This window comes from Borostomias antarcticus, assembly GCF_949987555.1.
Source record: "Borostomias antarcticus genome assembly, chromosome: 9".
In the NCBI taxonomy this organism is placed as follows: domain Eukaryota; kingdom Metazoa; phylum Chordata; class Actinopteri; order Stomiiformes; family Stomiidae; genus Borostomias; species Borostomias antarcticus.
The window spans coordinates 17,729,368-17,745,881 of NC_140242.1; the positions used below are offsets into that span (position 1 = coordinate 17,729,368).

The 16,514-nt window shown below is 43.4% G+C and overlaps 1 protein-coding gene across 1 annotated transcript in view; it reads left to right on the top strand.

The window, feature by feature from the left end:
* Positions 1–16,514, top strand: part of LOC311312856 (zinc finger CCHC domain-containing protein 2-like) — a gene marked incomplete at both ends in the record, with an annotated part of 80,806 nt that overhangs the window by 32,494 nt on the left and 31,798 nt on the right. Inside the window, 2 exons of the mRNA XM_084442863.1 lie at positions 470–541; positions 1,804–1,904. Of these exons, the coding sequence (XP_084298989.1) occupies positions 470–541; positions 1,804–1,904 (173 nt within the window). The remainder of the gene's footprint in view (positions 1–469; positions 542–1,803; positions 1,905–16,514) is intronic.

The window sequence follows — 16,514 nt, forward strand, 5'->3', positions numbered from 1 at the left end:
CTAGTATGAAGGTTCTGATCAGACTAGCCAAACATGGCTTTCACAACAGAGCAGAGGAAAGCCACGTCCTAGCGTCAAGACGCTGCGTCCTGCTGGTGTTATTTATTTGTTGTCTTGTTGCTTCATGTTTATTTATTATGGTGTTGCTTCATGTTTAATATGTTAAATGTGGCCCTAGTACCCTCTGTGGTTGAGGGCTGTCTTAGCCTGCAGACGGAGAGGGCAGGGCTGTGTAGAGTGTAGCTGAGCGTTGGATCTGAGAGATCTGTTCTCTGTCCATCTGTGTGGTGTGCAGTAGTCTGACCTGTTCTCTGTGTGGTGTGCAGTAGTCTGACCTGTTCTCTGTGTGGTGTGCAGTAGTCTGACCTGTTCTCTGTGTTGTGTGCAGTAGTCTGACCTGCTCTCTGTGTGTTGTAGTCTCTGTCTGGGCCATCGTGTCTAAGGGTTAACATCTCATCCTGTCTCGTAGGTGATGTGGTCAGACTCCTCCTCCAGCAAGGTGACCAAGACCCACCTGGAGCTCGAGAACTTCCTATTGAAGGTATCATCATGGCAACCATGTCATCTCTCACATTGGCTGGGTTCTGAATTCCACTTCTACTTTTTACTACCAATATGTACAACAGCTGCCCCTAGAAAGTACGCGTGGAGTATGCATCCAATTGCGACATCCTACCTTGTCATTGCGCCTTGAAATTTGACCACTTCTGTCACTGTCCATGAAGCGACGTCCGTCCACAGCTGGGATTCATCAAAATGCCTCCGGCGAGACTCGCACATGTGACATAATTTCCGCTGAGCACAGGATTGTGGGTCAGAATAGCCAGAAAAGTGTGCTGGCTTGCATACTGCAAAATACGACCAGATATAGGAGGGCATCCTGGTATTTTTGCCATACTGCATGTGGCATATTATGTATTGGGACATACTACATACATTTTTTGGCATACTATATAGTATGGGAGTACGTGATTTGGAACACAGCCAGTGTCAATTCATTTGTGTCCATTATAGACCCAGTCTAAGGGCGTATTCACAGTTAGTGCGCACCATTGATGCGCACCAAAAGCGAAAGTGATACATTGTTTTCATTTCTCAGCTACTGCGGTTCGCTTTCACACAGCACTTTCTTTACTCTGGTCCAAATGCAACACCAAAGGTCACATGAAATGGCTCAGTGCTGTCATTGGTCAATATCTTTCTGGGGGCGGGTGCAAGAGCGTCATGAAAAACCCCCGGGAAGAACAAATTTATAATGGTTTATATGGTAGTTGCGTTGGTCCGAGGTCGCGCGCTTTCACACCATAACTGGTGCGCACAAGAATTCGGTTGAAGCCGCTACGAGACCACCCCTTCTGGAGGGTCTCGGTGCGGCTGTTTTGGTGCGCACCTGAGTGCGATTGCTGTGTTCACACAGGCCTAGACGAAGCGCTCTTGGGCGCAAAGCTCGTTTGGTTCGCACTAACTAGTGTCTGTGTGAATACACCCTAAATCAACCCCCCTGATTGGTCAACCCCAGTTCTCCTGATTGGTTTAACCCAGCCCCCCTGATTGATCTAAGCCAGCGCCTAACTCCTGATTGGTCTAACCCAGGCTTCCTGATTAGCCAATGTCTAAAATGTTGAGTGAACACCTGTGTGACACCTTTGTTCTCCAGTGTGACGTGTGGATATAGAGTGAGTTTATATGCCCATTTATCAATCTATATGTAGCGTGAGGTAGTATTGATTGATTGACTGTTTGATTGATTGATTGATTGATTGATTGATTGGTTGGTTGGTTGGTTGATTGATTGCGGTGTAGCTTCCTAAAGACCAGAGCACCGAGTCGTTTGAGAAGAGCATCCTCAGACTGCTGAACCGTGCAGACAAGCATGAGGGCCGAGAGGTGGAGAGAACGCTCAGGTAGGCTCTCTCTCACACACACACACACTAGGGCATTAACGACTTCAGATTTTTTCAGGTCGACTTATCTATCAATAAAGTCGAAGTCGAGTTGACAAGTCGTGCGATGACGTCATCACACTTACACAGTGGAGGAATAGCTTAGCCTACATAGATACAGCAACAACAACAATACAACACCATAACATAATGGCCTGGGGGGTATTCCACAAAGCTGGCTAACTGAGAAAGCCTGACTTTTGCAATGAGTAAAACCTGGAAACTCTTCAAATCTGGAACATGAAAAAAATAGCTTTCCAGGTTTTACTTTGTGCAGAAGTCAGGCTTACTTAGTTAACCAGCTTTGTGGAATACCCCCCTGAAGTAAGTCAGCAATGTGTGCATTGGTCACGGCATTCGCGTAGTTCACGTTAGCTCACGTAAGGAGGAGTAATTATGGCCCCTGTGGATTTACTAACTGAGAAGACAAACCTGACGAACGTCGCTGTCGCTTTCACATGTGCAATATGAATTTGCGAACTGAGCAGACAATCGTCGCTACTTGTCCACCTGTGGTATTGCGAACGTAGCTAACTAAGCAAACACTCGTGAGGAACGTCCCCGCTGTCATCATCAGAAGGTAATTTAAGATGCTAGTTGTCTTGTTAGCTCCGATATGGCTAGCCAGCATAGTCTCTCCCTGTCAGTTAAATCTCCACGCTGACATTAACAAGTCGACTTTTCTGTTAATGCCCTAACACACACACACACACACACACACACTCATATATACACACACGCATACGCATACACACACACAGACACACACACACACACACACACACACACACACACACACACACACACACACACACTCTCTCACACACACACACACACACACACACACACACACACACACACACACACACACACACACAACAGATATTTGGCAGCACTGTGACAGATTCCTCCAGTAGTGAGATTCATTCCTCTAACTAGTGGAGTATGTGAATTCTCCAAGGAGAACAGCTCATCGTGTAGGCCTACTCCTCTTAAATGTTGGACTGAGGAATTGCAGACACAGTGAGTCACACGCGCACACACACGCACACAGGATAGACTGATTGAACACACTCTGCTTTTATGTAATAGCATCACGTTCGCTGTACCAGTCATCTCTGAAGAATGCAAGATGAGTGCTTTGCTCCAGTCTGATGTTCAGAACACTCCAAGCACCAACCAGTCATTTAATATCCATTAGCCATGTAACTATGTGTGTGTGATAGAGAAAGAGAGAGAGTGAGAGTGAGAGAGAGTGAGAGTGAGTCAGAGACAACTGTGACAACCGTGAGGCGGGGTCCCTAGTTGTCATGACAATGCCTTCTGCTAGCTCCTCCCTCTGGACCAGACGTTCTGTCGGTTTCGTTTTCTGTGAAGAGAGAGTGTGGAAGATGCACACACACACACACACACACACACACTCACTCACTCACACACACTCTTTCAGACACACTGGCAGATAACGTTTTCTGTGAAGAGAGTGTGGAAGATAATAGTGTTGCACGATATACCGGTACCAACGGTCTACCACGGTGCCAAAACGTCACGGTGCCAACTATACTATAAGCTCTATACAACGGTACTACCGTGGAATACGGTACTACCGTTGAACACGGCAGGGGGACAATGTTACCTCTGTTCCCAAATTCACTGGTTTCTGCTAATGAGAAGACTGGCTCGCGACACCGTTGTGCAGCTCCCAATGTGTTGGCTCGCGCATACATGCAACTCCGCAGTCACAATACATAGGCTATTGACGTTATCTGTATGCCTGGGCGCGAGCCAGTTTTGTTCTCAGTAACCTATCGTAATGTCAGAAGCGTTCTCTAGCTCCAATCCGTACCATCAAATGTAACATTATTGAAGAAATATAACTCTAAAAGTTTAATATGGAAGTATTTTGGTTTTAAACCATATAAACAAGGAAACGCCATAGATGATGGCCGTCCGTTGTGCAGGCGATGCAGCAATGCCGTACAGGCAAAATGAGGCAACACATCAAACTTAAAGTCCAGGTTAACCCAGTTCAAATTTTTGTTATGAGCTTCACACAACACAGGAAAACATGTCATTAACCACCCAGCCAAATCTGAGTGATTAAAAATGTCGCTAAGTATATAAAATAAGGCTTCAAAATCGGTTAAAAATCAGCAGCATTCTCTGGTCTGAGACTGTGGGGGCGTGTCTGCTGAAGGCACCGAAGCCACACCCAATTGCATGGGGAGGGGGTGTGGAGGGAAGAACCTGTCAAATAGTACCGTTCTCTGGTCTGCATATTGTCACACTGGCACGCCGTCTCTTTTGTGGTAGGAAGGCACAGCTTTGTGAAAACAGAGAGGAGTTGAAATTACACTTGTCTAATGAGTCAAACGCACAGATGCTTCCTCCTAACCTACCTCCTGACAAACAACACAGGTAAAACTGTAGCTACTCTATACCAACGCGCCAGTGTTACTGCCCTTAGATGCAAAATACAAAAACAGGCAACGAGGAATGTATGAGTCTGTCCCTATTTTCTCCCTGCCACCTCCGGACCCATTCCTATCCCTAACAGGCGATCCTGTCGTCCCTTGGGATCAATGGAAAAAGTTGTTTAAAATGTACCTTTTAGTCACTGGCTTGAACAGCGCTGATAGCGCGAAGAAGCGTACACTACCGGAGTTGATAATCGGGACAGACTCATCCACTCTCGTTGGCAATGTTATGTGTGAGAATAACGAGCACTCGGCTTCAACTTTCCCGCAACATATCCAACAGAACTGGAATGTTCAGCCAGTAGCCGCCGAGCACCGCTTCACTGGGAGAGGGTGCGTCTCCAGCTGCAGCTGGTCTACCTAACCATCCCCCTCGCTCCCGCCTCCCGGTCTCCCGCTGGAGAAATATATTGTTACCATTACCGGTGAACCCATACGCATATCAGGTGCCACAAATATGGCAGGCAGTTTCTGTATAGTTAACGCTTATAGTCATAATATATCATCCGTAACGTTATTTGGTGGGTGGTCGCCTGGTCGGTGCTGCTAGCTATGTTAGCTAGACTAAGGTTATATACACACTCCCATTTGCAACAAGCTACATAGCTAATGTTAGCTATAATTCCTCCTAAGATTACATATAATTAATCATAGCTGACATTACCACATAAATGTCAAGACACATTTTGTAGATTAACGTAGCAGTGTATTTTCCTATTGCTTACGTTACCTAGCTAACGTTATAACGTTAATTAGCTATAAGCACACAAGGCAGCGGTGTCGGCACCAAAGGTTGATGCGACAGGAGGAGAATGGAGGCCGGGGAGGGAGATGGTTGGCTCCGCCGAATTCACCAGGACCAGTCGTGAGTCCGTGAAACCCAAAAGCCTCATATTATAATTGCAGAAGCTTTCGGGAGTGAAATGTTTGCTGCAGAGGCGGGCGCTAGCGGTGACAGACTCTGTAACACCATGGCTCTTCAAAAATGCTAACCATTTGCTTCTCATTTCAGCTTTACTCGGGAGTGAAAGAAGGAGACCTTATCATCCCATTCCTGCTGGCATCCAGGAAGGATGCATTTTCGTTTAGTTTTATGCATAGGCATTGCTAACTAAGAAAAACTAGCTAATTCTAGACTGTTGGTTAAAACTAGCTAATTCTAGACTCAAGATTGAGCAGAACCGAAGATTCAAATCCGTTCTAGCTTTATATAGTGTTAGGGCGGGGATATGCTAAGAACGCCGCTCTACGTCATCCGGTACTGTTTTAAGCCCGCCCAGAAAATCCAGAAATCAAAACTGGTCAAAAACGCAAAACTGGTCTAACTTCACAATTCAGTACTACACATGGTTCATCCCATTTTTACATGTTATCAGCAATGCATCACTAACACATAGAATGTGTTTTCAAGCAAATCTCTGATTTTGGTTAACTGGGACTTTAATAAAGCATCTACAATCTCGTCATCCAGACCTTGCACTGGAATACAAGCGAGCTAATGAGGTTAGTATGACTTTATTTGTTATAACTAGCAGTGTTCTTGCCATTAGCTAATATTACAAAAATGTATGAATAAACCTCTTGGCTAAAGCGTGTGCGGCTGTTGCTAGCTAGCCAGCCAATGCTAGCCAGCTGGCTAGCTAATGAGCTAATGAAGTAACGTTAGCCTACCTGCTGTCATGTCGTCATGCACAGCTGTTGAATGAAATTTGTCGTTCTCTCATTCCAACTCCAAACTCCTTAAAATAATGTGAGCTAGATTATGTAGGCTGAGACGAATCCAATGATAATCCAATGATATCCACCTCTTGACATTTGGTCGTTTGATCTGGTTTTGACTTAAACGAAAGTGAAAGCTAGATAAAGCATGTAGATGTCACTGCCATCAAAACCCAGTGGCCCTCTGCTGACCTTTACTGGTGGTTGGTGATACTACACTGTGTATACATGGCTGATTCTGTCGTTGTTGTTAGATATGCTTTTTAAATATTGAATATTAATAATTAATAATATGCATAATATCTTTTTACTTACCTGTAGAGTTACAATGTAATGCGTTAAATGCATGTTATTCATGCACCACTCGTATAAAGTGATTACACTGTACTGTAATGTACTGCAAATACATTGCACGTTCATAAAAATAAAAGAAAAATGTAAATGCTGCGGTATCGTGATACTACTTGGTATCGTGATACTTTGGCTGGTATAGTATCGCAGGTCAAATATTGGTATCGTGACAACACTAGAAGATAACGACAAGCTGTGTGCGTGTGTGCGTGCGTGCGTGTGTGAGAGAGTGTGGAATATAAAGAGACAGCACCTTTGGAAGATCAATCAAGTAGTAAAACAGAAAACAACAAATTGGGGGGTAACACATTGGTGAGACTGAAATTTCATTAACACCCGATATTATCTGCTAGTTAACTTGATATAATCTGCTAGTTATCCTGTTATAATCTCATAGTTAACCTGATATAATATGATAGTTAACCTGACATTATCTGATAGTTAAAGGCACCAGAGGCGATGTTGAATCTGGCTGAATCTGGGCTATACAAACAACTGATAAGTTCCTCCCTTCACTGCTGACCTCACTCCAAACCACCCCCCCAAACACAGGCACGCGCAGTGCCAGCTGTAGTCTGCGTTGTGTTTACAGGAGATATAATCTGATGTAATCTGATAGTTATCCCGCTATAATCTGATAGTTTGTTTGTTTGTTTATTTAGGATCCACCATTCGCTGCAGCATAGCTATGGCTATTCTTCCTGGGGTCCTTATAACAATCTTTACATGGTGCCAGTGCAATTATTTATTTTACAATACACATAACAATACAAATACAATACAGATACAATACAATACAAATACAAAACATACAAATACAGTATAAATATAAAATAAAACATAATAAACAAGACAAACAAGACAGCTCCAACAGATCAGTAAAACCTTATATGTAATATTTACATATAAATATATTTCAACAAAAAGTCTACATAATATCATATGTGACAGCGGCTGGTGATTTGGTCCGCAACTCGGCAAACCCCGAAATGCGCTAGGGGGCAAAATAAATAAAAAAACGTTTTTTTTTTTTTTTTTTGTATTACGAAAGTTGAAGTTGTGAAGAACCCACTTACTATAACAGACAACAGTTTTAGGTTCACGAAATACGTATAATTAGTCTGCAAACTAAGCTCGTTTTGAGCTGATTTCAAGTCGGGTTTGGGGGCGGGCAGATCGATTAGCATGATTTGGTTTCATTGGCTTTTGCTTCTGGGTTCTCCGCCCTCCACCCTTCCCCAACACGCCGGCTTTGTTTACATTCAGTCCCAAGTTTAACCATGGATGCTACAGCTTTTGCTAAAGAGAAGACGGGGAGGGCATCCAGGACATGGAAAGAGTTTTAAGAGCAGCAAAAACTCCAGCAGAGCAGGACTCGTTCGTACACTGAGTTTTATTCTTGATGACTGTATCAACAAAGCAAGTCGAACGACGTACCAGATTCACACCACTGTTGTCTGCCGCCAAGCATTCTGCTTTGCTTTGGGGTAAGCTATCTTTATACTATCTGTGCTGTTTACATTAACGTTAGTCGTTTAGCAGTAGCTCCTTTCTAAACAAGTGACTAAGTCTAGCTAGCATAACAAAGGCACTAGCACTAACTAACAAAGGCTAGCTAGCTAACGTTAGCTTACATGCTAGTTAGCTGAGCTGTCCCTTCGTTCCTAAACTAGCTAGCTGCCTAGCACAGGGACATGGCTATAGCTAGTGAGCTATCCCTTTGTTCCTAAACTAGCCAGCAAGGCAGCTAATATTTAGCCAGCTACCTAGCACAGGGACATGGCTCCATACCAGCCAGCAAGAAGATCACTATGCCCTACAGCTTTGATTTTGCACAACAGGTGAGAATACGTTCATCCTATGATGAGTGTGTTGTGATGTGGTAGGATTAGGGTTACAGGTGTGTTTTTGATTTTCAATGAATCTCATCTTTTTCTTTTCTTCTTATTTTTTCCTTTGTCCAAGGTCCACTTCCTTTCTGACCCTCTTCAGCCAGGACCCATGTACTTTTTGACTCCGCGCACGTGTGGCATTTTTGGTGTCTGCTGTGAGGGGATGCCGAAGCAGCAATGCAGTCATCAACTACGTGCATCATTTCTTCAACAACTATGGAGTTGGAGAAACACACGTGGACCTACATTGTGACAACTGCCGTGGACAAAACAAGAACAATTTTGTGCTGTGGTACTGTGCTTGGCGGACCATGCACAAGCTTCACCTGAAACCCTACTTCCGGGCACTCCCACAGATTACGAGTTACCAGCACTTCAGGTAATTATCATGCTAGTCTATTTAATCAACACATTCTGGTACTATTTTATCTATATGGAGTGCCAGTACTGTGGGCAATAGTTTAATGTACTTTCTTCCTTCTATTCTATTGTAGTTTTGATGCTGAGAGACCTGGCATGGTTGTGGCCAGAGAACACCGTGATGCACCGGCAGTCAAGTTTCAGCTGCTGCGCAAGCCTGATGTCCTGCCCCCCAGAGAAGGTCTTTTTGTGCAAGCCCCACCCGGACTGGACATGGCCAGACAGACGTATCTCTTTGACAAGATCAGAGAGTTCTGTTCTGATGAGGGACGAGACGTCACATGTCCCCCGCCAAACTCCACAGCAGCTCAGAACAAGACTGTCCGCTTGTAGATTCACTGCAGATCATCAGGACGGACAGCACTGCAGGAGAAAGGCCACAGCCTTTTCCTGTTTGTATACTGAAGCGTTGCTTGTTCTCTTGCACAGACTTGCCCACACTTTCACAGACTGCATTGTCAGAATATTGAATACTGAGCTGAGTACTGTTGTTATTACCTTGAGTATTGAGCTGGGGACTGTTATTACTTTGTTGTACACTTGATCACAATGAACACTGCACCTTGTCTATACAACAGACATCTGACTGTACACTTTAACACTTAGACTGTTGCCTTTTTTTGTACACTTTACAGTGCTTGTACTTTATATCATGTATGTGACAATAAAGAACGTTAAATTTGAACTTCATCTTATATTGTGTTGTGAATGCAGTTGAGAACAAGATTAATACTGACTCAAAGAGTGTGGGGTCATCAGTGAGAGAGGACCCCACTTGGCAGCCACTCTCAGTTAATACCCCAATACAGATAATGACAGATCGTCCATTGGGGGTGTGGCTGGGGGTGCGGTTACCAGGCTATTGTTCACGCCCATTACCTGGCAGTCAGAGGTGTGAATATGTTGGAGAACTTTGGAGGAGGATTTCTCAGCTAAGTTGATTTGGCAGTACTAGCATTCAAATAAGCATATCTTCTTCAACTATGTTCAGATTTCAATGTATGAGACCTCATTTGAAAGCTTACAATCTGCACTTTCATAATCTGTAAAAAAATGAAAAATGACCTTTGCCTAGTTGAGGACCAAATTACCAGCGGCGGTCACATATGTATACCAATGCATCTTTAGTCAATAGATGTTTAATTAACTTCTTGAATCTCATTTTACTGTTTTCTTGTGTGATGTGTCCTGGGAGGTTATTCCATTCTTGCATAGCTCTATATAAAACCGTCCGTCTAATTACATTTGTTCTTGATATGGGTAAAGTTTCCTCTTGTAGCATGCCTAGTTGCATAGTTATGCCTATTTGAACTAATAGATACATTCTTATGCAAAATTCATGGCTTCTGCATTACAATGATATTTCTAAAAAATACTAATAATGAATATAATAATCTATTCTTAACAGATAACCAACCTAAATAATTATCCATTACAGCTATACTTGTTCTGTAGCCACACTTCAGTGCTATACGCGCTGCTCTATTTTGCGCTATCTGCAACTTTCTTATGTTTTCCAGTGTCGCATTAGACCATACAGCTGAACAGTAATCTAATGCTGACAATACTAACGATTGAATCACTACTTTAGTTGAGCTGTTTGACATGAATACTGCATATCTTTTTACTGAAATACTGCTTCCCATCTTGGCCACCATCCCATTGATCTGTTTTGTCCATGATAATTTACTATCTAAAATAACACCGAGCAGTTTAGTTTCTTGGACTTGTTTCACAGGTACATAGCATATAGAAAGTTTCAACTCTGGTAGATTATGTAAAGTGTGAGTCGAGCCAAAAACTATGCTGTTTGTCTTTGAAATATTAAGAACTAAATTGTTTTTTTATCCATTCAATCACTAGTTCTAATTCCTGGTCCAGGGATGTGCTTAACTCAAAAGATGTTGGTGCTGATAAATAAACGGTAGAATAATTTGCATACATGGATATGGTGGCCTTATTTAGAATCAGTGGTAGATCATTTGTGAAGATTGTATATAATAAAGGCCCCAAACAGCTACCTTGTGGTACTCCACAGCTGACCTCTCTAGCCTCAGAGTAACTACCATTGAAATAAACAAGTTGTTTCCTGTTTGTTAAATAGCTTTTTAATCATAGTATTGCTGACTGAGAGAAACCATAACATCCTATTTTTTTAAATAATAATTCATAGTCAATAATATCAAAAGCTGCTGTGAAGTCAAGCAAGACAGCTCCTACTAGTTTCTTCTGTTCGATTTCTCTCAGCCAATCATCAGTCATCTGAGTCAGAGCGGTTGCTGTGGAGTGCCCTTCTCTGTATGCATGTTGATAATCTGTTAAGTTGTTCAAAGAAAAATAGGATCGAATCTGCTTACATACCACACTCCATAATTTTACTCAACACTGGCAATAAACTTATTGGGCGACTGTTTGACCCCAAAAACGATTGTCTTGGATTCTTGGAGTCGAGGTGTGTTTCTGACACAGCTAACATATGTAAATGATCAATCAATGATATTTCGGTTAGTTTGTTTCTAATGCTACAGATATTTATATGGGCTATCTTCAATCCCTTCTTTGGTAGTTTAGGGTGTCTTAACATTGCTTTAATAATAAAAGTTGATTTCCTGCATATTTAACCACCAACCTGCTTTGGAGCTACTTGGACATTTGCTGACACACAAAACCATAGAATGAATACATATAAAACATCTAACACTCAACCGCATTAAAATAAATACATAATCACTTGCACTGACACTCAGATTGTCCATGTTTGCAAACTTAAGCTGACCTCCACATATACAGATGTGGGAAGTTAGAAATGTCACATGCTGCAGCATTTCACCTTCGCGGTATTTGGCAGGGAAATCCCGTTGGAAATCTCGTGGGATTTCAGACGGGTGTTATTTCGTTTTAGTGATGCACCACCGCCAGGTACCGTCTTTGAGTAGATTTAGCAGGCTGGGCTCAGTGTTTTTCTCCTATAGTCTACGAATGAAGCATCATTAAATTTCACACATTTCTTTAATTTAAATGCTCTGTTGTAAGGCACTTTGAGCTGAATTTATCTGTATGAAAGGTGCTATACAAATAATGTTTAATTAGTGTGAATGCTGCAAGCATTCACACTATTGTTATCCAGTTCTTTATTATTCCACTTCCGTACGTTTTTTGGCTCTCTGTAGCTCCTTCATACTTTGAGCTACAGAAACCATTCAACTATCAAAATGTTCAGCTTGTTAAGGACACGATGGGAACTCTTTCAGATTTTTAATACTTTTTATACTTTTTAAAATATTCAACTTTTTCAACAATTTTTTTGAATGGAAGTCTATGGGGAAGTTTTGAAACCTTCTTCAGCCTTCAACTCCTTCATACTTTGAGCTACAGAAACCATTCAACTATCAAAATGTTCAGCTTGTTAAGGTCTTTATGGGATATCTTTCAGATTTTTAATAACTTTCATACTTTTTAAAATATTCAGCTTTTTTCAAAAAAAAATTACAATGGAAGTCTATGGCAGACCTTGAAACCCCTTGTCAGCTTTGAAACCTATCTCCTCCTTCATTTTTTGTGCTAGAAACCTCCTTCAAAGTTTAAAATTTTCAGGACCTTTAGCACATTTAACGCATTCAACAGATTTTTAAAATTCCTTATAGTTTTTATGTAATTTAAGTTTGTTTGGGACCTTTTTTAACATTGAAGTGGATGTGTGGAATGTTCAGTTTCTAGAGTGTGGTAGCCTGTTTTTTTAAAAACATCTACACGTTTTGTAAACTGCTGTCGCTCCTACAGTTTTAACAGCTCTTACACATATTATACATTAAAATGTTCACACAACTGTGCTGATTCGTACAATGTAAGTCTCTAAGCCATGTGACTTATAGTTTTGGCTGTATGACGATTTGTTCGGCAACTGCGCTCTCCATTGAAACGTATGGGCCCACCCTCTAACTTTTGAGCTGCTAATTTTGCATTTTTACACTTTTTCTAACTCGTCGCCATGCCTACAGTTTTTAAGCTACACGGACATATCATAGCCTAAAATGTTCAGCATTTTCTCAGGATTCCTAGGGTGTCAATATCCAGGCTGTGACCTTCATACTTTTTGAGGGAGAGCTGTCTGAAGCCGGCATACCTTTCCATTGAAGTGAATGAGAGGATGCTCACAGTGTCAGTTGAGATTTGAATTTGGGGACACGCGCAGGTTCTCTGTACAGGCACCCTTTTATGACTACTGTGGTAGCATTCATATTCCTTTCTTCCATCCTTCCATCCTTCCTTCCTTCCATCCTTCCTTCCTTCCTTTCATCCATCCTTCTTTCCTTCCTTCCTTCCTTCCTTATATTCAAAGAAATATTCAGAATGACACTTTTTCAGGCTGTAAACTCATATTAATATATTTTCTCCTCTTTCAGCTATTGAACTCAATAAAACTATGGTTATGATGAGTGGTCTAATCTATTTTTGAGTGTAGTACTAGCAGTACTTATAACAAACACGTACTGTATTTCACTGCTACTGCTTCTAACCTCAACTTCCATACAACACCTCCACAGTTACTGCTCGGCCCCGGGGTGGGCTATAGACACACGGTCTCAAATGAGGGGTGCATGGGGATGGCCTGGCAATCACTGACCTGCCCCCCACAACCTCTGACCTGAGGGGGCGGAGTCTCGCCACCACGCCACTATCCACGCCACCGTCCCAACATCTCAGACCCTGAGTTGGCTAAAGACACAGTTTTCACGGTTGGGTGCATGCGGGTGGCCCGGGGAGCAGTACACTGTCCTCGACCGGCTCTGACCCGAGGGGGCGGAGTCTCGTCACCACGCCACTATCCACGCCACTGTCCCCACATCTCAGCCCCTGAGTGAGCTACAGACACGGCTTCACTGTTGGGTGCATGGCAATTTTCCGGATGTCAGTGCATTACCCCCGACCTGCTCTGACCATCACGCCACTATCCACGCCACGGACCTCACAACACAGCCTCTGAGGTGGATAGAGACACACGGTCCTCACTGGTGAAGGCAGGTGGGTAGCCCGGCACGGCCTACACTGTCCACGACCAGCTCTGACCCAAGGGGGCGGAGTCTCGCCACCACGCCACTATCCACGCCACGCACCCCACAACTCAGACCCTGAGTGGGCTAAGGACACAGGGTCATCGCCGGTGGGGGCAGGTGGGAGGCCCAGAGCAGCGTACACTGTCCAAGACCGGCTCGGACCCAAGGGGGCGGAGTCTCGCCATCATGCCACTACCACGCCTCGGACCTCACAACACAGCCTCTGAGGTGGCTAGAGACACACGGTCTTCACTGGTGAAGGCAGGTGGGTAACCCGGAGCGGTCTACACTGTCCACAACCGGCTCTGACCCGAGGGGGCGGAGTCTCGCCACCACGCCACTACCACGCCTCGGACCTCACAACACAGCCTCTGAGGTGGCTAGAGACACACGGTCTTTACTGGTGAAGGCAGGTGGGTAGTCCGGTGCGGCCTACACTGTCCACAACCGGCTCTGACCCGAGGGGGCGGAGTCTCGCCACCACGCCACTACCACGCCTCGGACCTCACAACACAGCCTCTGAGGTGGCTAGAGACACACGGTCATCACTGGTGAAGGCAGGTGGGTAGTCGGGTGCGGCCTACACTGTCCACAACCGGCTCTGACCCGAGGGGGCGGAGTCTCGCAATCACGCCACTATCCACGCCACGGACCTCACAACACAGCCTCTGAGGTGGCTAGAGACACACGGTCTTCACTGGTGAAGGCAGGTGGGTAGCCCAGCACGGCCTACACTGTTCACGATTGGCTCTGACCCAAGGGGGCGGAGTTTCGCCACCGCACCACTATCACGCCACGGACCTCACAACACAGCCTCTGAGGCGGCTAGAGACACATGGTCTTCGCTGGAGGGTGCATGGAATTTGCCAAGAGGTCACTGTACTGTCCCCGACGGGTTGTGACCCAAGGAGTCTTGCCACCTCGCCACTATCCACGCCACAGACCCCACAACTCAGTCCCTGAGTGAGCTAGAGACACGTTCTTCAATATCTGGTGCATAGAGATTGCCCAGAGATCACTGTACTGTCCCCGACAGGCTTCCAATCGTTTAAGCTATACATTCCATAATTTATTCCATCTTTCAGCTTTGACAGTATTACTCTATTGCTCATCTTTCAAGTTAAAGGCTCAGTTCAAGGCTTAAACTACTCAGGTTGAAAAGTTTAAAAGTATTTAAGTTCTTAGCTTCTACAGGTAATGCAGTTCCAATTCTGCCAGTTTCACATTTCAGCTGAGCTTCCAGGTTTTCCAGCCTACAAGCTTTTTAGCAATATATTCCATCATTTATTCCATGTTCCAGCTTTGACAGTATTACAGTTTATCTTCCAGCTTTTGTAGCAATGTATTTAAGTTTTTAGCTTTTTTAGGCAATGCAATTCAGCCTCCAATTCTGCCAGTTTCACATTTCAGCTTCCAGCTTTTTCAGCTTCAAATCTTTTTAGCAATACATTCCATCATTACAGTGTAACAGTTTATCTTCCAGCTTTTGTAGCAATGTATTTAAGTTTTTAGCTTCTTTAGGCAATGCAATTCAGCTTCCAATTCTGCCAGTTTCACAGTTCAGCTAAGCTTCAAGGTTTTTCAGCTTCCAGGCTTTTCAGCTTCCAGGATTTTCAGCTGTTCAGGTGTGATGCATTTGACATTTTTCACATTCATGCATTTTCAGCAATGCTTTTGCTATTAAGTTCAGCTGCTCAGCATTCACACGCATTTTCTGCAGGAAATGCAATTTTCTAGTTATTATTACCTTGTTCTCAAACACATGTTTACTCCATCTGGATGTAATTTAATTATTACGAACACCTATATCTAGGCCTACAGTAGCCTATCTATCTCGGTAACTGACGTCGGGTCAAGACGTGGTGGCTGTTAAGTCAAATGCGCAAAATAACAGTATTGTAAATATATTTGTTAGTAAAGATGTGGTGAACGTGAGGGTTTTGCGTTTTGTTTCTGGAACGCATTACTTGTAAACCCCGGAAGTAAATTTGAAGACGGGGCACCAGCTTAAGTAGCCAAGTCTGAGCGCAGTAGGCTATATGGCTTCAGCATGATACAAAGAAAAAATAAGCTTGATCGGAGGTGTGGATCCATACGAAATTGACATAGTTGCCATGAGTAAAGATCACTCATTGCCAATCATATCCGGACATTAACTATCTTGTGCATACATAGTGGCAGGTTTGACAGTGAGTGCGTTCACATGCACACTATACGCCGATCAACCGCTAATTGTAATAATGCGATTATTGAAATGGTCTTGTGAACGCCTTTATCTGATTTCCAAAATCGGGGTAAGGTCTTAAAACTAGAACCGCCAAAGACGTCCATTGGACGATTGTGGGTTTTCATTTGCACATAACTATATTTTAATAAAACTTTGAAGTCCGCCTGTCAATGACTTTCCCTAAAATTGAGTTCTGTTGCACCCCCTATTGTTAAATTATAAATTAAAAAAACATACACAATATTTTGTTATTTGAATGATCTTGAATATATATATATTCAAGATCATTCAAATAACAAAATGTCGTGTATGTTTCAATTTATTTATACCGGCTGCCAGCCGTTCAATAAACGGCTATAGGGAATGCGCAGTTTCGCGCTGGCTACAGCCTATTATATGCACAGTTTCGCTCTATGTAGGCTATTATAAATACG